The sequence below is a fragment of the Lissotriton helveticus genome, chromosome 8 (genome assembly GCF_964261635.1).
Source record: "Lissotriton helveticus chromosome 8, aLisHel1.1, whole genome shotgun sequence".
Taxonomy (NCBI): Eukaryota; Metazoa; Chordata; class Amphibia; order Caudata; family Salamandridae; genus Lissotriton; species Lissotriton helveticus.
In genome coordinates this window covers 1288127202-1288150304 of record NC_136069.1, presented here as the reverse complement: position 1 = coordinate 1288150304, position 23103 = coordinate 1288127202, and the positions used below count along the sequence as shown (strand labels likewise).

Sequence of the window (23103 nt, the reverse complement as noted above, 5' to 3'; positions counted from 1 at the left end):
CGTTGATGGTGACCCATTGCCTATACTTGGTAGTATTTGGGGGCACATGAATCTTGGAAACCATCTCGCTGTCTCCCAGGGACACTAGAGTCAGCCGTGCCCACTCACCCCCTTGTCTAGGGGCAGCTCCTCCCCAAGCACTACACTCGCCACCCCGGATGTTTTACCTCCAGTGAGAGGGAGCGCTCTCTTTGGACACTTGGACAAGGTTAGTAGCAACGCTGCGCTTGCTGTACTCGACGCGCTGCCTTGCTTGTGTAAATTGCGCTAGTATGCGCTTTTAATATCGCCGCTTAGTCAATTTTAAATAAAAGTACGAAATTGCCGCAATAATCCATTTTATAGCACACATAGCGCTTACCTGCACTTAAAAGGTAAAACTCACCACTGTTTGGCGGACCACTTAGCTCCTTACACCCACGCCCCCAGCCATCTTGGTGGTAGGCAGGGACAAAAACGCGGCGCCATTTTGGTGAGCGTCCTAGTCTTTTGCCTGGCTGAACTCGGACCTACTTAAACCTGCCTGATGCCGCGCAGCGGGAACGCGCAGCGGGAAAGCCGGACTCACGCCGGAGTCCAGCCAGAGTCCGGCTCGTCTGCGCTCGTCCGCGTCGAGGCCGTGGCGAGGGTAAGGGAGGTCGCCCCCATAACTACACCTGTAGTGAACTCCAGGGATTGGTTGGGTTCTTTTGCCCTAATCTATCGTCCACCTGGCCCTCGGACAGGTTTTCTGGATAGTGTGGGAGATACTCTGAGCGAGCTTACTCTTAGGTTCGCACATTGTACAGTATTGGGAGACCTTAACCTTCATCTGGACTCCATCAAAGAGCCAGGAACCAGTGATTTTATGGACATTATAAACACACTCGGCCTTACTCTGCTGACATCGGAACCCACGCATGCAGCAGGCCATGTCCTGGACTGCATTTGTACTAATATGGAGGGTTTGTCAGTTAAGGCCCCACATACCTTGACATGGTCAGATCACAAACTCATCCCATTTTACCTCTCTGCAAAACAGAAGGTTCCGATTCTTAAGGCAGACTCGAACATGGCCGGTTATAAGCCAGATTGGATTAAGGCCCTGGCGCGCCCGCTGCTCATAGAGAAGTTGAGGGCTAGTAAACCCGGTTTAACAGGGTGTACGCTAACAGATAACCAGCAATACTGCGAATGGTTAGCAACATTTGGCTCATCTTTAGATGCAAGGAAGAAGTGTGGTAACACACATGGCTCCACAAATAAAAAGAGCGCCCCTTGGTTCACATTAGCTCTGAGAATGGAACTGAGCGCAGTAAGATCCCTGGAGCGCAGATGGCGAAGGAAATATGAGCCAGCTGCTCGTGACATCTATATAGTTGCTCGTAAGAACTATCATGCGGCAATTAAGCTGGCTAAAAAAACCTACTATCTGGAGGCTATCTCTTCCTCGGAAGGGGGACAGAAGGAAATTTTCAAGATAGTTAAGAGTTTTACCAATCCCATCGCACTTTCCCAGGAGATCCCCCCCTCGCAATCATTGTGTAATGATATAGCTAATTATTTCGAAAAGAAGATCTTGGATATTGTCAGGGATTTTCCATCGAGCTCCCCCATTCCGGTTAATCCGGACAAAATGAGGACAGACGCCTTGACATCCAAGACTTCTTGCTTGGAATCATTTGCACAGGTCTCCCTGGAGGACTCATACCAGGCCATCTCGGCTATAAAATCTGGTCCCCATTTGATCCATGCCCGCCCATAGTTCTTCGAACTTTGGTTGCGGAATTAAATCCAATGATTAACAGTATCATTAACTCTTCGCTGGCCACTGCTGTAATCCCAGATGATTGGAAATGTGCAGCGGTTATGCCACTGCAAAAAAAAGCCCTGTCAGACCCAACCACCCTGTCTAACCTGCGGCCAATTTCCCTACTCCCGGCAGTATTTAAACTGACAGAGAAATTTGTCAATTACCAGCTGTCAAGTTTCCTAGAGGAGAATAATATTCTACACCCCAACCAATCAGGGTTTCGGTCCAAGCACTCGACTGAGTCCGTCCTTTTGTTCTCGGCCGAGACATTACGTATGGCATTGGACCAGGGGAAGAAGGCCGTCTTGATTTTACTCGATCTATCGGCGGCCTTCGATACGGTCGCCCATTCAATCTTGACCGACCGTTTGAAGAATGCAGGTGTGGGTGGAACGGTGCTGGCATGGCTTACTAATTTCCTATCTCTGCGTTGTCAGGTAATAGTACTAGGTGACTATAAATCTGAGGAAAAGACCATCAACTCAGGGGTCCCACAGGGCGCCAGTTTGAGTCCTGTTTTATTTAACCTTTATATGGTCCCCTTGATAGAGCTGATTGTGTCTTACCAGATTGAAGTCATAGCGTACGCTGACGACACTCAGCTGATTTTATTGCTGGATAGGGAGTTGCCGGGGGCAGAAGAAAACCTGAGGAACTGTCTCCGGGCCACATTTGAGTGGATGACCAACAATCACCTCAGATGTAACTCGGGGAAGACAGAAATAATATCTTTTGGCTCTCTAAACACGTTCTCCCCCTCACAATGGTGGCCTGAGGGTGCTGAAGCTCCCCCTAACACTATTGCCTCTGCACGAAATCTTGGAGTCAAATTTGATGACCAACTTTCTTTTAAACCGCAGGCAGTAGCTGTGGCGGGCTCGTGTTTTCAGATCATCAGATCACTGAAGAAGTTTTTTGATCTGCTGCCCCTGGTGGCCAGGAAGACTGTTGCAGTGGCCCTTATAACATCCAGATTGGACTACTGCAACAGTCTTTATGCAGGCACCAATAAAGTGGTGCTGCACAGACTGCAGATGGTTCAACATGCTGCAGCTCGCTTGGTATTGCGCTGGCCGAAAAGATCATCTGCTTCGGCGGCACTAAAAACTCTACATTGGCTGCCTATTCACAAGCGGGTACTTTTTAAGATTCTGGTGATTGCCTTTAGAGCCTTTCAGTCTCAAGGCCCTAGATATCTTCTGAGGGGCTTTCAACGCTATATGCCAACACGCTGTTTGAGGTCTTCTAATCAAAACCTTTTAGTTGTTCCCAGATTTAGATTAGCCACCAAGGGAGGGAAGTCTCTCTTTGTGCTGGGATCAAAAGCTTGGAATAAACTGCCAGCTCAGCTCCGCTGTATAGTCAAGGAGACTGACTTTAGAAGATCATTGAAAACATGGATCTTCTCGCTCTCTGATGTAGCCTGCAGAGCATTGGTGTAGTGATTGTACAGTGTGTTACTGCCTTCTGTCTACCAACCTATTTCATCAGGGTTGGGTGTGGAGCGCCAAGATGCTCCTCGGAGCGATAGCCGCGCTATAAAAATGTGTGCTTACATTACATTACATTACATTACATCTCCTTTATAGTGTCCAACTTCGCCGCACTCGTAGCACCGGACAATCCTGGGCTGCTGATTACGGTCAGGATAAGTGGGTTTTTGGTGGCCAGATTTGGATGGGGAACCGGACTCCTTCCCATGCGAGCTATTTTGGGGACCTTTGTGGAACTCCTTCTTTTTATCTCCCCCCTCTTTCTTTGGGAAGAACCCTGACCAGCCTTTTGGGAGTCTCCCCCAGATCCCTTAGAAGACACTCTGGTTCTAGCCCAGGTGTCTGCCTCCTCTGAAAGCTTCCTAGGGCTAGTCAGCTTACAGTCCACCAGGTGTTGTCGCAGCTCCGGAAAACATTTCTCGAAGAGGTGTTCCTTTAGGAACAGATTGTACAGTCCCTCATAATCAGTAACCTCACTGCCCCGCACCCAGCCCTCTAATGCCTTACCAGCATAGTCCAAGAAACCCACCCAGTTTTGCGTGGGAAGCTTGTGGCTGTTCCGGAATTTCTGCCGTATTTTTCAGGGGTCAGCCCAAACTTCCTGACTAAGGCAATCTTAATTGTGGGGTAATTGGTCTGTTCCTCCTGTTCTAGAGCTAGAAGAACATCCCTCCCCACTAGGGGCATGTACTTATACAGGCCCCCCCCAATGACTTTCAGGAACCCCATGGGCTCTCAACGAGACCTCATAGGCAGCCAACCACTTGCCAATGTCATCCCCTACGCTAAAACTGGCTACTACATCTTTGGGCAGGTAGAGTCTGGGCTCCCTGGTAACTTCCTTAGGTACGCTGCCACCAATGGGATTACTGGGGGTCCCTATCTGCAGGCCTTTAAGATCCAGTTCCCTTAAAGTAAGCTCATGGATAAACCTCCTCTCCTCCCGCTCTTTCTCCAACCGTGCTAGCTCCAATTTTAGCTGTCTCATCTCCCTCCTGTCCGCTAACTCTACTGAGGACAGGCTCCTCCCGGAAACACTACTGCCTGCCCTAGAAGGTGTTCAAGGCCCTGCTAGCAGGTTGCCGTCTTCAGTTTGGAACAGTGGGTCCAATTCTTCGGTGGTATTAGGCTCCATTCCTTCCTCGTCCCTTCCCCATCCGGGTGAGCAGTTACCCATGCTCTCAAGCTGGTTTGAAGTTCCGCCTTCTTTGCGCCACGCTTAAAGAACACCCCTTTTTCCTCGCAAAATTCTCTAAGCTGTGTCACTGAGTAAGTTTCCATCTCAGCCAGCTCAAACTCCATCTTGCCAGATGGACCCTCAGACATTTGCATGGAACTGATGGGACACTTGATAGAAAGGCGTTAAATTGGAGCTACCTACAATCACCACTGTAGGGAGGATTTTGGAAAAACCAAAAATGCCAATTGAAGAGACTAACTCTAGGAAAACAAAATTGCCAGACAGAGAAAGAACAATTAGGTGTTAGGTGCATGGTGCACACTAAGTTGCTGTAGGGTGTACGCAAGCACAAATCCTATCCCACCGCTGAGCACCAAATGTTGGAACCGGTACTGCTGGCCCGCTTAGGGTAGCATGGCACAGAGTGGGAAGGCTAAATTCAGAAGGCAATTGTGACGTACTTGCGCAACACACACTACAACACCCCAGCGCAAACCCACCAAAAATGACACCACACCGTCTTTGTTAAATAGAAAATAGTGAGGCTTTATCTCTCTTGTATTAAAAAGGGGAATGAAGGTTCCAATGTTTAATAAATTAGGACTTTGGACATTTCACTTTGGGATTAATTACATTAATTAAACAGTACATTGCATTTCCTCACAGTTGTCAAAGCACCAGGTTTCCAAATACATTTAGCTAGGCAATTAGCAGGTAAGTACATCACACCTAAATCAATAGGAACATGTTGCAATTTAAACCAGTTGGGTAGGTACATTAATTTCCACTTTAGTTGGTATAAATATCCACTTGGGGCAAGCAGGTTAATAAATGAAATTAAGATTTAGCAGGCTTTCGCATCAATCTGAATTAAGCTGGTAAATACATTGAGACTAGAATAACAATGGTTTCTTATACAGAGTGCGCTGTCTCTTCCTCACTCCTGCGCAAGGATGTATTCATGGGGGCTTTACTTCAGCTGTCTCTTCCTCACTCCTGCGCAAGGATGTATTCATGGGGGCTTTACTTCAGAGAGGGGTATTGAAGTCTGAGACCCACTCTCTGAATATGGGCCAGTCACGATGTTACCAGAGAGGGGATTTGCTTAGGGGCTTAGTTCTTGGCACCCCCAATCACTACAGTTCGCCCCCCCCCCCCGAATGTCCTTTTTCCTCAGCCCCTCCCTCCTTTGTACTGCCCCCAGATACCTGTGCGCCCATCCGGAGCCTTTATTATACCTTCCTTGGAGCGGGTTTGTGAGGCCGCACTTCCCCCGTCCTCCCGCTCAGGTCTTTTGACACTTCACCTGAGGCGGGACGGGGGCTGCAGCCGAGCCGCGATGTGAAGACTCCCGAGGCCCCAAAGCGTGTGGGCCTCCGTGCGCGCCCTACCCCGACCACTGGAGAGTCAGACTGAGGGTCAACTCGGCCTTCCGATGGGCCGCAGCAGCTTCCACTCCTGTGAGGAGCTCTGACTTGACTGAATGAGGTGACGCACTAGGCAGGAGTCCGGTTGCTTATCGACCCCGCCCAGCGTCTCTCTCTCGGAGCCTCGCGTCGCTCCCCTTTCCTCACGCCTGGCGCTAGAACCGCTTGGCTCTTCTCAGCACCCAGGCCAGCGGCGGAGGATCCCTCAGCAGCCTCTGCACCACAGCGCTTCATAAAGGGTGGAAAAATGGGGGGCTCTGATTGATACAGCGCTGGGAGAACTAGGCAGGCAAAATCGGCGCGCCTCAACAAGGCTAAACAGGGCAAGGGCAAAGGTTAAGATCCCGCTTCACTTCAGGGGTCGTGGTAAAGGTCCCTTGTCCTGCGTTGCCTTATTAGCCCACAGCACCACCCTCCAAGGTTTCTGGGGCTGGGGCAAGGTCACTCTCACCAGCTGTTGAAATAAATTGGTCTTCTTGATGGGTGGCCACACTGGGACTTGGTGCTCGCAAATCATCTCACAGGCAGGGCCAGATCAACAGGAAGGAGGGCAGCACCCACAACTAACTCGCAGCCCCTAGGAGCAGTCAGATTAGCCTGAGACACAATCCCCCTGACACTGTAGTCTGTACTCCAGCCAGCCCAGCAGTGACAAAATGGCCGCCCAGGGTCCTCCCTTATATAGCCTGGGCCCAGGTCACTAGAGTGGACTGGAAGCTTCTGGAACCCCCTAATGCTATCCTATGGGCCAGAGCTCTGAGGTAATTTCTAGCAGGCGTCCATTTTAGGAAACTCTCCCATCTCACCATTTTAGGAAGGCGCACCTGTCCCTCAGCACTGATTGACAGTGGTGAGGCACTCGGAGAGCTAAGGCCACACAAAAAGAATAGGTGGAAAAAGGAATGTGAGGCAGAAAGAGGGAATAAAAAAATAGGGGGAGGCCACCGAAAAGCTGACAGGTCTAACCGACAGCATCTCATTTATTCCTATAACCTAATCCCTTTTATTATGCCCTGAAAGTGTAAAATTACAACCAGTCAGGTTGCGATTAGTTTTTTACACTTCAAGAAAGGTACTGAGGCTGCTAGGCAAAACAAAGGTGCCCTTTCTTTTCCCTCGACTCAAAAGCAGGATCTGGTTGGTGGCTCTTTGGCTTCCCTCAAAGGAATGCTGGTTCGGTAGAAACCGTGGGTGTCACACAAGTTCTGTGTGTGCTCATTCTGTTGTGTTCTTGAGCCACACACTTCCTCGATCTTGAGTTCATCTTTGAGTCAAAAGGGCGTTCTTCACCATCCTGAGATAACGCTGGTGTGTCAATGATTCCGCTCACAATCATTCTAATGATTAAAAAACACGTCTAGCACACCAAACAAAATAAATAAACCAGAAGTGGTCCACGTTAGCAGATGTGCCGCAATCCAAAACTATAGCTGGCCTTGCAACAGCTAGGACCTACAGTAAGGGCGTCCAATTGGTCCTAGAACCTCGAGCATATTGGGATGAGAGAACAGTGCAGAGTTGTAGATGTTCAGATGTGTACATGGGGAGCGTTAGATCTGCTGTTGTCCTTTTCCGTTAGCATTAGGATCCTTTCAAACCCTACTCGGAACAAAACATATTGAAATAGTGGGAAGGGAGGGCTGGCACACCCAGCTGTTCATTCTCCTCATTATACTTAGCGTTTCCTCTCACTGACATCGAAATTAATTGTTGAAATTGTGAATGGACCACTTGATGCCTTATTAAAAAATGTTCCGATTTGGGGATTTCATTTTGTGTATTATTCAAAAACCTATGACTGTGAGACGTGTGCTGCCTTTTAATCAATTCAAAATATAATAATAAATGTTAAAGTCTATAAAATCATATTTTCATTGGTTTGTTTTTATTCTTTTAGACACAGAACTATATGAATACGTGATGTCTTCAGCTGCAACTTCAGATTCCTTGCCGAGGAAAAATGTGGCATCTCAAGTTCCTTTCGTGGATCTCTGTTTGACACTTGAGAAAATACAGAAAACAAAGGCCCGTCCAGACAAAGCAAAATATTTAAGGGAATTTATAGATTCCTGGAGGAAGTTCCATAATGCGCTTCATACAAATGAAATTAATACTTCTGACTCTTTTTATCCGGCAATGCGACTTATTCTTCCGCAGCTGGAGAGGGAGAGGATGGCCTATGGAATAAAAGAAACAATGCTTGCCAAGCTTTACATTGAAGTGCTAGGTTTACCTAAAGAAGGCAAAGATGCATCAAAGCTTCTGAACTATAGAGCACCAAGTGGGTCTCATGGGGATGCTGGTGACTTTGCTATGATAGCCTATTTTGTCCTGAAGCCAAGATTCCCAACACATGGCACTTTGACCATACAGGAGGTGAATGGCTTGTTAGATGCCATTGCAAACAACAATGCTGCGAAAAAGAAAGATCAGGTAAAGAAATCTCTACTTCAGCTAATAACCCAGAGCTCAGCCTTGGAACAGAAATGGCTGATCCGAATGATAATAAAAGACATGAAACTTGGGTTCAGTCAGCAAACAGTTTTTTCCATTTTCCACCCTGATGCCACAGAGCTACATAATGTAACAACAGATCTGGAGAAGGTGTGCCTGCAACTTCATGATCCTACTGTCTCCCTCAGTGATGTTTCTATTATGCTGTTTTCTGCCTTCAAGCCTATGCTTGCTGCGATTGCCAACATAAAAAATATTGAAAAGCAAATGAACAACCAAAGTTTTTATATAGAAACTAAACTTGATGGTGAGCGTATGCAAATGCACAAAGATGGCGATGTGTACACATATTTTTCCCGAAATGGATTTGATTACACTCAGCAGTTTGGGGCCTCACCGCTAGATGGATCACTGACACCTTTTATTCATAATGTATTTAGAATTGATGTTCAGAACTGTATTCTTGATGGTGAGATGATGGCTTACAATCCTAATACACAAACATTTATGCAGAAAGGAAGCAAGTTTGACATCAAGCGATTGATGGATGATTCGGAATTGCAAACTTGCTATTGTGTGTTTGATATATTGATGCTAAATGATCAGAAATTGGCCCGTGAGTCGTTGCGAAAACGATTTGAGATCCTCCATAAGGTTTTTACTCCAATTACAGGTAGACTCCATCTTGTACATAAAACAGAGGCCAGCACCAAGAAAAATGTTGTAGATGCATTAAATGAAGCCATAGATAACAGAGAAGAAGGAATCATGGTTAAAGATCCATTGTCCATTTACAAGCCAGACAAGCGTGGAGAAGGCTGGTTGAAAATCAAGCCTGAATATGTCAATGGGATGATGGATGAGCTTGATATTTTAATTGTTGGCGGGTACTGGGGCAAAGGTCAACGGGGTGGAATGATGTCTCATTTCCTGTGTGCTGTTGCAGAGGCTTCACCTCCTGGTTCAAAGCCAGCAGTGTTTCACACAGTTTGTCGTATTGGTTCTGGATATACAATGAAGGAACTATATGATCTTGGTTTGAAGTTGGCGCCACATTGGAAGGTATACCGCAAAAGAGATCCACCTGTTAATATTTTATGCGGACTGGAAAAACCTGAAGTGTATATTGAGCCTTGTAATTCTGTCATCCTTCAGATTAAGGCAGCAGAAATAGTGGACAGTGATATGTACAAAACAGGCTGCACGTTAAGGTTCCCAAGAATTGAAAAGATTAGAGAGGATAAAGAATGGTACGAGTGCATGACATTGGAAGAATTGGATGAGCTCAAAGAAAAGGCATCTGGGAAGTTGGCCTCCAAGCACTTTGATGTTGATGATGAGCCTCATGAAAAGAAGCGTAAAACTGTGCCAAAACCTAAGAAAGTTATTGGCATTCTCGAGCACCATAAAGCCCCTGATCTCTCCAGTGTCAGCAAAGTTTCTAATATGTTTGAAGATGTTGAGTTCTGTGTTATGACTGGGACAGAGGAGCACTCCAAAGCTGATCTTGAGAGCAAAATTGCAGAATGCTCCGGTATTGTGGTCCAGAACCCTGGACAGGACACTTACTGTGTTATTGCCGGAAGTGAGAATGTGAGAGTTAAGAACATCATTTCGGCAAACAAATATGATGTTGTGAGAGCAGAGTGGCTATTACAATGCATTGAAAACAAACAGTGCGTTGCTTGGCAGCCCTGTCACATGATCCATATGTCTCCCTCCACGAAAGCGCATTTTGCAAGTGAATATGATTCCTATGGTGACAGTTACTGTACAGACACAGATCCAACCCAATTGCGGGCAGTGTTTACTCGAATGCCTAGCTGCAAAGAGAAGCTTCCTCTAGATATGATAGCAGAGTTAGAGCAGCGCTACTCATGGGATGTATCTCCCCTTACAATGTTTAGACAATACTCAATATATGTGGATCTGTTTGCCAAAGTGAATGATTCTAGTTCCCGAATCCCTGCATCTGGCTTAGAAATTTTAGCTCTACAGCTGCGATTTCATGGTGCAAAAGTAGAGACGCAGCTAGCGGAAGGGCTGTCACATGTCGTTATTGGAAATGATCAAACTCGCGTGGGGGGAATAAAGGCTCTCCGAAGGACCTTTGAAAAGAAATTCAAAATCGTATCTGAATTGTGGGTTAGAGATTCACTGAAAGAAAGAAGCCTGCAGAATGAGAGCGTGTATTTAATTTAACGCGATTTTCAGTTAGGCTGCTTGTGATGGGTTCATGATTTCTCAGAATCTTCGTATTGCATGCTTCTGGAAGTGTCCCATGTTGGAGTTCAGTGCAGAGATAATTCTCTTGAGAAGTTTTCAAGTCAGGTAATGTTTGTAAAGCGGACCTGTAATCCTTGTGACTTTTTAAGTTCCAGAATATAATTAGATGCTTTTTCCAATAGTTAATCTTATTCATGGCTTTAAGCACTATTACATAATAAGGCAATTCCATATGTAGATACTTTATTTATTCTGTATTCTCCCCACAGCTAATAGTGTTTCAAATTGTAGTTTACCTTTTAGTCTCTTCTTTTACCTGCAATGTACAATAACGTATTTCATACCTACACATGCCTTGTTGACTGCATATCTCTTAGAAGTATAGAAAGATATTAGTGTAATTTGGTGATCATACAGGAGAGTGGATTTGGGTTGTTTTCGGCTGCATTTGTGCAGAGAAAAGAAACTCATGAGGTATCTAAATATTTAGAAAAAAATCATCTACTAAAACATAGTGCACAATAGTACACTTTGCTCTATGGCTTTATCGCTTCTGTTATAATAAACAAAAGATGGTATTGAGCTATGTGAAAGCAAGGATTGACTAAATAATCCATCTACATCTTTCATTATCTTTTGAGCTGGTCCATCTGCGGATATTCATCCTAACCGTTTTTGGACGTTTACACTTGTGATGTTTTAGCTGGTGATTGTTTTACTGCATCTGTAGTGATTAATTAGGTACTTTTGATTCCAGAATCTTTGTCAAAAGTGCCCCTAAAGCACTGTCGTCTCAATAAACCGTTTTCTTTAAATGTTTTTTTTAAAGCACTCCTGAAAGATGTTTACATATGAATACAATAAAAATAAAAGCACTATGTTAAGGACATTTATTTTAGAAAGATTTTAATAAATCATATATTTATAATAATGTTTGCTTTATTCGTGCATATGTTGTCTAAGTAAGGTGCATAGTATTACTAGAAAAACAGATTATTCGTGGTAATGTGTGGATTGTTTTGCGTCATTTGTGACTTGTGCTTTCACAATCTGTGTAAGTTTGTAGCTGGGCTGGGGTGTTTCTTTTAGGGCAGGAAACCAGGGTGTGTGTGTGGGGGGGGTAGCACCAGGGGCCGGTTTCAGGGCTCAGAGTTGAGGCCTGTTTCTTTAAGGGCTGGGGCCGGCATCAGTTTTTAGGGCTCAGGGCTGGTTATTTTCGTGAGGGCAGGGAGCAAATGGGTTGTGCTAGGAGTCCGGTTTTAGTGGTCAGGGCTAGGGACTGGTTTTTTTTTTTAAGGGCTGGGGGTCACGGGGTGTTTCTCCGGGGGCCGGTTTTAGGGCTCAGGGCTGGGATCAGGGAAAACCTTTACCACGCATATGCCTTTAACATTCATGCTTTTACAACAAAATTTGTTTTGAAGGCATGCATGGTAAAGTCATAATTGTTGTAAAAATATGCATGGTAAAGGATATGTGTGGTAAAGGCATTTGCATTGTAACTGCTTGTGTTACAATGGAATGTGTTGTTCCATCATACATCTGCATATGTGTGTACATATATGTGTGTGTGTGTATAGATAGATAGATAGATAGATAGGATGTTGTTTCGGTAGGAAGAGCATTTTTTGTTTTGCCAATAACTCGCAAGATTTTCAAAATGAGTATGACGGTCACTTCAGCTGCTGTCTTGAAAGTTTCGGGGTGATCCGTCAAGTGGGGCGAGAAAAAGGGGGGCTCCCAAAATGCGGTTTCCTCATGCAAAACCCCATAGGGATTTTAGACACGACTACAGCCTGAACTGCTATACGGAATATAAATAAAATGCGAGGTTCTCTTGGAAAAACATTGACACTAACATCTAGTACTCTATTGTGTCTCCTACACGACCCAGTGCCTCCATCATACACAGTCACTCAAAAGACCCCAGACCCTATTGGTCAATTATAGTACATGTGATATAACAAAGAAATGCATTGAAAGATTTTTTATTTATTCTAAAAGTATCTATATCAAATTCTCAAGATATTCGTTAAAAATTACAACACATTAAAAAACACATTAAAACACAATGCTACATCCATATGGCAATGAGAGACAAAAAAAAAGTGCAAACAATTAATCACATATATTCTAGGTTGTTTCCTATGGAATTCGTTTTGTTATTTACTACTGAGAAGTGTGGCTCAGGGGTTAGAGGCAGCAGACCCGGAAGCTGAGATCGGTCCTGGACCAGGGTTCAATTCCCCGCCTCGGCGGGTCTTGGGCTAAAAATTCCACGGACTCGATAATTCTCGCCCCGGTCCCTCCTCGACTCACGGGTTCACACTCTGCGACTCTGGGCAATAGCTTGCTTAATCTCCACAACGGCCCCTTGCGGCGGGATGCCTGACTTTCACCTTGTGGATACCCTGCTATCTCACAGGGGAATACCAGGAATGGTTCCCAAAGCAAGCGCCGGGACACCCACTGCGGGTAGCTGTGCGCTATATAAGCTCAACTACATTTACATTTACATTTGTTAAGGTGTCCACAGCCCTTTATATTCTATTGGACATTAACAAGTTCTTTGGATACAACCAGTTTTAAAAAACCACAGGCGTCTACGCGTTTCGGTGATGTTATTCTGATGTAAACCACCTTCTTCAAGACTAAAGCTATATAACGGTCTCTCTTGTGAAAAGACCCAGCAAAATCCTTGACAGTTCCAAGGATGGAACAGAAATTTATATCCTTCAGTTGATATGGGCGAGGCTCCTAGGGGCTCCAGGCGCCAGTTTTACACAGTCTTCTAAAATATGAGCGCAGCACTCCTCCTAATCTGTTTAAGTAGTGGAGGTGCAACTAGGTATTCCCTTCAGCTTAGATCCTGTGTGGGAATCCAAAAGATGCTTGTATATATACTCTGCACTGCGATATTGCTGGGAGTTCGTGAACCTGTTTTGTTCATATAGATAGGATCCCAGAGTACCTCCACTGATAGTGGGACTTGGCTCGGATGTATATGCGGCAGCTCCGGTCTTCAACCGGTTCGCCCGATTGAGGACCGGAGCTGCCACACATACCGCATACGTCGCATGTTTTTGAATAGGGCAGGGTAGGAATATCCTGACCCTCCTAACTGTGGTCCTGGGGCCCCCATGTGACCGAAATACGTCCGAAACCACATAAAAAAAATTGCTGCAGGAACGCAATGTTGCTGTGAATCTGTAGCAAAACAAAGGGCGGTTTCCCACGCAGGCCCTTTGTAATCAAAGGAGGGGGGCCACGGGGCTCCCCTCCTGGAGCCATACATGGTTCTGGGGACCACCACTCCCCCAAGGCTGGCTCCTGCTATGTCCTAAGGTGCCCACCTCTGGGAGATAGTTGATTGCTTTAGCTTGGTGGGAGCTCACAGCTCCTGTCAAGCTAAAGCAAACACTCTACTTCCAGCGGGCGGGAGCTCTCATAGCGCTCCTGCTCTCTGGAAGTGGAGTTTTCATCTCTTCCCCTGCCCACAGAAATGCGAGCAGGGCAAAAGATTAAATGATTGCGCCTGAATGGAGGGAGCTGCCTTTCCAGCAGCTTCCTCCAAACAGCAGCAATACTAACCCCCGCAGGAGGCGGGGAGCCAGCTGGGACTACAGGAGCCTTAAGGCTCCACCCGCAGTCCGAGGAAATTAGCTGAAAGAGGCAAAATAAAGATCAGAAATTAGCAGAACGAGGCAGAATAAAGGACAGCTAGGAGCATAAAGAGGCAGACTAAAAGTCAGAAACAAGCTGAAAGGTAGAATAAATATAAAAAACGAGCAGAAAGACGAAAATAAAGGTGAGAAATGAGCAGAAAGAGGCAAAATGAAATTCAGCATTCAGCAGAAAGAGGCATAATAAAGGCAAACAGGGAGCATAGAGGCAGAATATGGTCAGAAACTAGCAGCAAAAGGCAAAATAAAGGTGGGAAATGACCAGAAATAGGCAAAATACAAGTGGGAGACGAGCAGAAAGAAGCAAAATAAATGTCAGGTACAAGCAGAAAGAGGCAGAATAAAGGGCAGAAACGGGCAGAAAGAGGCAAAATAATAGGCAGAATGAGTAGAAAGAGACAAAATAGTGGTAAGCAACAAGCAGCAAGAGGCAGAATAAAGAACTGGAGCCAGAAGAAAGATGCTAAATAGACAGCAGGAACGAGGAGAGAACAGGCAGAAAAATTAGTGGAGAAGGCACAGAACCGAAGGCAGCAGAAGGTAGCGGATACCAGGTAAACTGGACAGGAGGACAGTCACAGGGGGAGCTGGCATGAGGATCTATTCCGTGTTCCCCCTATCTTTTTTACCATGGACCCACTGACAGAACGACTCATACAATCATGCACTCACTCACAGTCCCACTCATGTACCCACTAGCAGTCCCACTCATGCACCCACTAGCAGTCCCACTCATGCACCCGCTAGCAGTCCCACTCATGCACCCACTCACAGACCCACTCAGAGACTCATGCACCTAGTGATAGACACATTCAGACACTCATGCACCCACTCACAGATCCATTCAAGCACTCATTCACTCACTCACAGACCCACCAAGAGGCTCATGCACACACTCACAGACCCACTCAGAGACACACTTACATTCCCACTAATGCATCCAGTCACAGATCTACTCAGACTCACACACCCACTCAGAGACCTACACCCACTCACAGTTCCAGTCAGACACTCACGCACCCCTTCACAGACCCACTGAGAGACTCTAACACCCACTGACAGACTTACTGAGACACTCATGCACTCACACACACACTCATTGTCAAAGGCTAGTGGTTACATTCAAGAAATAAAATTAAATAACCTTAGAAATTCACTTAAAAAAACCAAATGTTACATGGACGTTCTAGTTATCCTTGAAAAACCTCTGACTTGATATTACGTTCCAGAGTGCAAGACACAATTCAGGTTATTAAAAGAATCCTCACCCACCAACCTCGTTGGTGGTATGCTTCATCATAGGGTTCCCAGCTAGGCTCTCGAATGGAACCCAGCTGTGCTGCAACACCTGATTACAGTGGAGCAGGACTTTTGGTGAAAATGTGAGTGTGAAAAAGTGTCGTCCAAAGAAGTGGTGTAGTTAAAAATGTCTCTAAGGTGCCCAGACCTATGATTAAGCATGCCACCATCTAGGGTGAGGGTTCTTTTAATAACCTGAATGGTTTCCTGTAGTGTAGTACGTAATATCAAGTCAGACGTTTTTCAAGGATAAACCTACAGTGCCATCCAAGTTGTTATATTCAATTATAGTGTGGGGAAGAGGACGTACCCCCTTGCTCTCTCTCTTGTTCATAGCATGTTTTGCCACATCATCATTGTAAAAAAGCACCTGCCCCACGTCCGCATGATGCTCATAAGTGGTTCTCTGACAAGTTAAAAACTCAGAAATTAGGCTTGAGGCAATTAGAAAGAACTTGGAGACGCAAGTACCTTCCGGAAGACAAACTCCTGTATATCAACTCGTTGAAGATCTATAAAAAATCCATCTTGACCGCCAAAGCTACATATTTCTCTTCTAAAATGTTGTCCACCTCCAATCGTACTAAATAGATATTTTCCATAGTAAATGAGTTATCTAATCCTGACAGATTTCCTATCAAACCTGTCCCTTCGCAAGAGTTCTGTAACTCCTTCTTTATCGAACAAATTGCACTGATAAAGGCTAGCATCCCATCTTGCGATAACCCGCCGCTCTGTTCCACCATTGTCCAAAACCACAGCAACTTTACGCAATTCCCAAGTATCACAAGCCTGCCTTTTTGGACTTACTTTCTAAGGTCAAGACAGGCTCTCCCACTGACTGTTGCCCCTCCAGCATTTTGAAAGAAATCTTCACTACCCTTCCCAGTTCTGCACTCCATCTTCCGAACCAATCACTTTCCCAGGGTATTGCCCCCGCCACCTTCAAGGAGGCCATTGTCATTCCCCTCTTAAAGAAGTCTGGGGCTGACCCCCCCCAACTGTTAATAAATTATCGCCCTATCTCCCTTCTACCCTACCTTACCAAGGTTCTGGAAACTTATGTCACTAGATGTCTTACTGAGTTTCTAGAAGATTCTGAATTTCTTGACTCTAACCAAGCAGGGTTTCGCCCGGCTCATTCTACCGAGGCTGTGATCCTCACAGTCTTAGACTCTCTCCGTGACAAGGTTGATTCTGGTTCTCCGCAGGCCCTTGTCCTGCTCGACCGCTCCGCGGCCTTTGACATGGTCGACCACACTCTTTTGGTCGATCGTGTCAGAGATGCGGGAATCACGGGACCTGCCCTTGGCTGGATTATCTCCTTTTCAGAGAATCGATCTCAGGCAGTCAGCACAGCACCCTTTATTGCTCCCAGAGTGAGCATCTCCTGCGGAGTCCCTCAGGGTTCCTCGCTCTCTCTCCTGTTATTTAATCTGTACCTTCTCCCTCTCATCCGAGCTCTGAAAGAACGTAAAGTCTGCACCTTCAACTATGCAGACGACTTTCAACTCATCTTTCCCATTAGTAACTCTCCGGATTCTGTCCTCACTTTTCTGTCCACCATACTGTTCATCAGTCAGTGGATGAACAGTAATCCTCTTAAGCTCAATCCGGATAAGACAGAGCTAGTACTCACTGGAGGTATCATCAAGAACCCCTGGGGCCCTCATTTTTGGCCCAGGGAACTTGGCCAAGCTCCCTCTCCTTCGCCCACGGCCAAGAGCTTAGGGGTCATTATCAGCCAGGACCTCACGATGAAGGCTCAGATCGGCTCAGTGATCTCTACCTGCTTTTTCCAACTTAGGAAAATAAAAAAGATCTGCAGGTTCCTCACCTATGAAGCTCGAATCCAGGTGATTCTTGCTATGGTTATGTCCCACGTTGATTATGCCAATTCTCTTTACTATGGCATTCTCCTCTATCTTTCCAAACTTTTACAAATGATAAAGAACCAGGCGGCTCGTTTGATTACTCATCAACCCAGACATCTCCACATCACCCCCCTCTTGAAACAACTCCATTGGCTACCTATAATCCAGCGCTGCGCCTTTAAGGTTGGGTGCCTCATTTACAAGTCCCTCAATGGGAAAAGTCCAAAATTTGTGAATAATCTGATCCACAAGCTACTACTGTCTCCGCCTTCTTACAGACTAAAGCGCACTGGTGGTGCCAGGTTTTCTGTCCTGGCACCCACGTTCTGGAACTCTCTCCCTTCCGACATAAGCTTTTGCCACACTCTTCTTAATTTCAGAAGCTGTCTTAAAACTTGGCTATTTCGCCAGGCTTTCTAATTATGCATTCGAACTTGGGTTCTGAAGACATTGTAGCGCCAAGAAACCTCCTCGGTGTATGTGCGCTTTATACATTTATTTTAACATAACATAACAAAAGCACAAGAACATGTGCTAATGTTGTACTTGTAAAGGAGTCTGGATGGTCTCAAAATGAAGCACGGTCTCCCACATTTGTTTATAGATGAGCCCATGGTGGTCCAGGTCCCGGGGCAAATTTGATTATTAATTTTGAGGAGGTGGTGCACCCCCCCACCCCATGCCCATTTCTGTCCCAGGGACCGCCACCTCCCCGGAGCAAGGCCAAGCTAGCAAGAACATGACCCCCCTACCCATTCCTCATAGATGCCCAGGACAGGGGTCATCTCCTAGGGCTAATATATATTTAAAGGGCAGGTGACCTCCCTCCCTTAGCATTACTAGCCCCAGGGAACCCATCCCTCTGGGCCGACTCAGTGATGGTGTCTTGAGGATGCCACCCTTGGACATCGTAGTTTCTTTGTTCGTGAAAACACAGGTAGGGAAGTCTTCGGTGCTCCCACCCGAAAAGAGCAGAAAGCTACTCTTGCCAGGTAGGATCACCAATGTTTCTCCCTTAACATGTTTGTTGGCAGGAAACATAAAATTGCTCCTGCCCAGCGGGAGCAAATAGAAAAGCTGCTTCTGCTAGGTGTGAGCAATGCCGGCTCCTTTTTCAGAAGGGATTGGTGCTGGTAGAGGAGCTGCGGGGACCATAGGTCCCACAGCCCGAGAATGTAAAAAATGTGAGGTCACTGGGGCATCCTAGATTTATTTAAAAAAAAGTGCCACCTCTTGTTCACCCTCATGGAATGAGGCCGCTTGCAGGGAACTGGTAGGACCACATTAAATCTGTGGGTGTCTCGGTAGTACTGGGACACCCACAAAAAGTACATATTTTTTATAAAGTGAATAATAAATGAGTGTCCGGAGCCTCCTGTTTATTATTCACTGCTGCTAGCAAGGAGCAGCCCATAGTTCCCTTCAACTATATTACATATATTTTACTACTGGTGGTGCCCCTAATCAATACTATGTTTTTTAAGTGTCGGGTGTGGGGAGGGGGGGGGGGGGGGGTTTGCACGAAGTGCAGCAGATCCACAAAAATAATTAAAAAGAAAATTAAGCCTATCTCTTTTGGTGTCTATTGAATGTGATCCTGGGAACATTTATGGATATATTTAAGCATCCCCTCAGCTGAAGCGCTTGTTTTTCAGCCTGGACACACCAAGATCCCTTATGGTTTGTATTATGGTTTTAATATGTGCCCTAAGAAATGCAAAAAAGATTGACACCTTTAATGTTCAATTTTTTACTTTTACTATAGATGCTTTATTGACGAAACTATTTGGTTAGCTTTTTATTTTTGACAGTAACTACATTAAAAATAACCATAGAAATCACAGAAAAAAAACAAGGTTAAAGTGACAGTTACAGTTAGGTATCCAAAACAACCTTAAAAATTCACTGAAAAAAGCGGAGGTTAAAGGGAAGTTATATTAATAAAACCACTGAAATACACCAGTTAAGATTATCACAGGTAACAGTACCTCATGTCCTAAAGTAACTATAACTCATGCCCTTGCCATGCACAGCTAATTACCTTACATCACTCATGATCTGTTTCATGAAATTAATGATAACATCACCAACATAATTGATAAATACACTGTGCATGGGTAGCTGAAAGTTAAAGTTACTATAGGGTACAAGTTACAGTTACTTGAAAAAACTATACCTGGTGAATTTCATTGTTTTCTCTGTGTATAAAAGGTATATTTGAAGTGATATCTTTACTTACCGTGTGTGTGTATATATATATATATATATATATATATATATTAAACACACAGTTTCGCCTGCTGATGAGAGGACCACACAAAGCCGAGTCCAAATCTTGACATTATTTATTCATCGAGGGCTTGGACAAAAGAAACAGGCATCGCAGCAGCTCAAAATAATATCCATCCCGACGCGTTTCGTGCTGACAATTGCACTTCTTCATGGGGTGCTGGATAGTGAATGTTCGAAGCCGGCAGTTTGCACGCACTAATTTAAAGAATTTGAACCTCGCCCCCTTGGGCGTTGCCATTACTATGGCCTCTTGGGTGATGTAGTGCCGCCGTGTTTCTCATCGTGAGTAGCCAGTTCCAAACACACAATTTTCTTTTCACAGTTACTCCCAAGTGGGTGTGCACACGAATACCAGTCTTTGCACAGCCTGTTTCCTCAACGAAAAGTCACTCGCCTGGCCTGTACACTGAAGCATCTTGTGGCACTTCAGTAGGACTGCGCAGAGCGCAGCTGGGTTCCTCTCGCGGCTTCAGGCACGGCCGCTAAATATTAAACACACAGTTTCGCCTGCTGATGAGAGGACCACACAAAGCCGAGTCCAAATCTTGACATTATTTATTCATCGAGGGCTTGGACAAAAGAAACAGGCATCGCAGCAGCTCAAAATAATATCCATCCCGACGCGTTTCGTGCTGACAATTGCACTTCTTCATGGGGTGCTGGATAGTGAATGTTCGAAGCCGGCAGTTTGCACGCACTAATTTAAAGAATTTGAACCTCGCCCCCTTGGGCGTTGCCATTACTATGGCCTCTTGGGTGATGTAGTGCCGCCGTGTTTCTCATCGTGAGTAGCCAGTTCCAAACACACAATTTTCTTTTCACAGTTACTCCCAAGTGGGTGTGCACACGAATACCAGTCTTTGCACAGCCTGTTTCCTCAACGAAAAGTCACTCGCCTGGCCTGTACACTGAAGCATCTTGTGGCACTTCAGTAGGACTGCGCAGAGCGCAGCTGGGTTCCTCTCGCGGCTTCAGGCACGGCCGCTAAATATTAAACACACAGTTTCGCCTGCTGATGAGAGGACCACACAAAGCCGAGTCCAAATCTTGACATTATTTATTCATCGAGGGCTTGGACAAAAGAAACAGGCATCGCAGCAGCTCAAAATAATATCCATCCCGACGCGTTTCGTGCTGACAATTGCACTTCTTCATGGGGTGCTGGATAGTGAATGTTCGAAGCCGGCAGTTTGCACGCACTAATTTAAAGAATTTGAACCTCGCCCCCTTGGGCGTTGCCATTACTATGGCCTCTTGGGTGATGTAGTGCCGCCGTGTTTCTCATCGTGAGTAGCCAGTTCCAAACACACAATTTTCTTTTCACAGTTACTCCCAAGTGGGTGTGCACACGAAAACCAGTCTTTGCACAGCCTGTTTCCTCAACGAAAAGTCACTCGCCTGGCCTGTACACTGAAGCATCTTGTGGCACTTCAGTAGGACTGCGCAGAGCGCAGCTGGGTTCCTCTCGCGGCTTCAGGCACGGCCGCTAAATATTAAACACACAGTTTCGCCTGCTGATGAGAGGACCACACAAAGCCGAGTCCAAATCTTGACATTATTTATTCATCGAGGGCTTGGACAAAAGAAACAGGCATCGCAGCAGCTCAAAATAATATCCATCCCGACGCGTTTCGTGCTGACAATTGCACTTCTTCATGGGGTGCTGGATAGTGAATGTTCGAAGCCGGCAGTTTGCACGCACTAATTTAAAGAATTTGAACCTCGCCCCCTTGGGCGTTGCCATTACTATGGCCTCTTGGGTGATGTAGTGCCGCCGTGTTTCTCATCGTGAGTAGCCAGTTCCAAACACACAATTTTCTTTTCACAGTTACTCCCAAGTGGGTGTGCACACGAATACCAGTCTTTGCACAGCCTGTTTCCTCAACGAAAAGTCACTCGCCTGGCCTGTACACTGAAGCATCTTGTGGCACTTCAGTAGGACTGCGCAGAGCGCAGCTGGGTTCCTCTCGCGGCTTCAGGCACGGCCGCTAAATATTAAACACACAGTTTCGCCTGCTGATGAGAGGACCACACAAAGCCGAGTCCAAATCTTGACATTATTTATTCATCGAGGGCTTGGACAAAAGAAACAGGCATCGCAGCAGCTCAAAATAATATCCATCCCGACGCGTTTCGTGCTGACAATTGCACTTCTTCATGGGGTGCTGGATAGTGTATGTTCGAAGCCGGCAGTTTGCACGCACTAATTTAAAGAATTTGAACCTCGCCCCCTTGGGCGTTGCCATTACTATGGCCTCTTGGGTGATGTAGTGCCGCCGTGTTTCTCATCGTGAGTAGCCAGTTCCAAACACACAATTTTCTTTTCACAGTTACTCCCAAGTGGGTGTGCACACGAATACCAGTCTTTGCGCAGTCCTACTGAAGTGCCACAAGATGCTTCAGTGTACAGGCCAGGCGAGTGACTTTTCGTTGAGGAAACAGGCTGTGCAAAGACTGGTATTCGTGTGCACACCCACTTGGGAGTAACTGTGAAAAGAAAATTGTGTGTTTGGAACTGGCTACTCACGATGAGAAACACGGCGGCACTACATCACCCAAGAGGCCATAGTAATGGCAACGCCCAAGGGGGCGAGGTTCAAATTCTTTAAATTAGTGCGTGCAAACTGCCGGCTTCGAACATTCACTATCCAGCACCCCATGAAGAAGTGCAATTGTCAGCACGAAACGCGTCGGGATGGATATTATTTTGAGCTGCTGCGATGCCTGTTTCTTTTGTCCAAGCCCTCGATGAATAAATAATGTCAAGATTTGGACTCGGCTTTGTGTGGTCCTCTCATCAGCAGGCGAAACTGTGTGTTTAATATTTAGCGGCCGTGCCTGAAGCCGCGAGAGGAACTCAGCTGCGCTCTGCGCAGTCCTACTGAAGTGCCACAAGATGCTTCAGTGTACAGGCCAGGCGAGTGACTTTTCGTTGAGGAAACAGGCTGTGCAAAGACTGGTATTCGTGTGCACACCCACTTGGGAGTAACTGTGAAAAGAAAATTGTGTGTTTGGAACTGGCTACTCACGATGAGAAACACGGCGGCACTACATCACCCAAGAGGCCATAGTAATGGCAACGCCCAAGGGGGCGAGGTTCAAATTCTTTAAATTAGTGCGTGCAAACTGCCGGCTTCGAACATTCACTATCCAGCACCCCATGAAGAAGTGCAATTGTCAGCACGAAACGCGTCGGGATGGATATTATTTTGAGCTGCTGCGATGCCTGTTTCTTTTGTCCAAGCCCTCGATGAATAAATAATGTCAAGATTTGGACTCGGCTTTGTGTGGTCCTCTCATCAGCAGGCGAAACTGTGTGTTTAATATTTAGCGGCCGTGCCTGAAGCCGCGAGAGGAACCCAGCTGCGCTCTGCGCAGTCCTACTG

General features: G+C 46.0%; 1 protein-coding gene across 2 annotated transcripts in view; it reads left to right on the top strand.

Annotated features, from left to right (window-relative positions):
- Positions 1-11500, top strand: part of LIG4 (DNA ligase 4) — a 76754-nt gene extending 65254 nt beyond the window's left edge. For both annotated transcript variants that reach the window (XM_078658251.1, XM_078658252.1), the window contains one exon: positions 7790-11500. In XM_078658251.1, coding sequence (XP_078514377.1) covers positions 7813-10548 — 2736 coding nt within the window. In that variant the 5' untranslated portion in view covers positions 7790-7812 and the 3' untranslated portion in view covers positions 10549-11500. The remainder of the gene's footprint in view (positions 1-7789) is intronic.
- The last annotated feature ends 11603 nt before the right edge of the window (positions 11501-23103 follow it).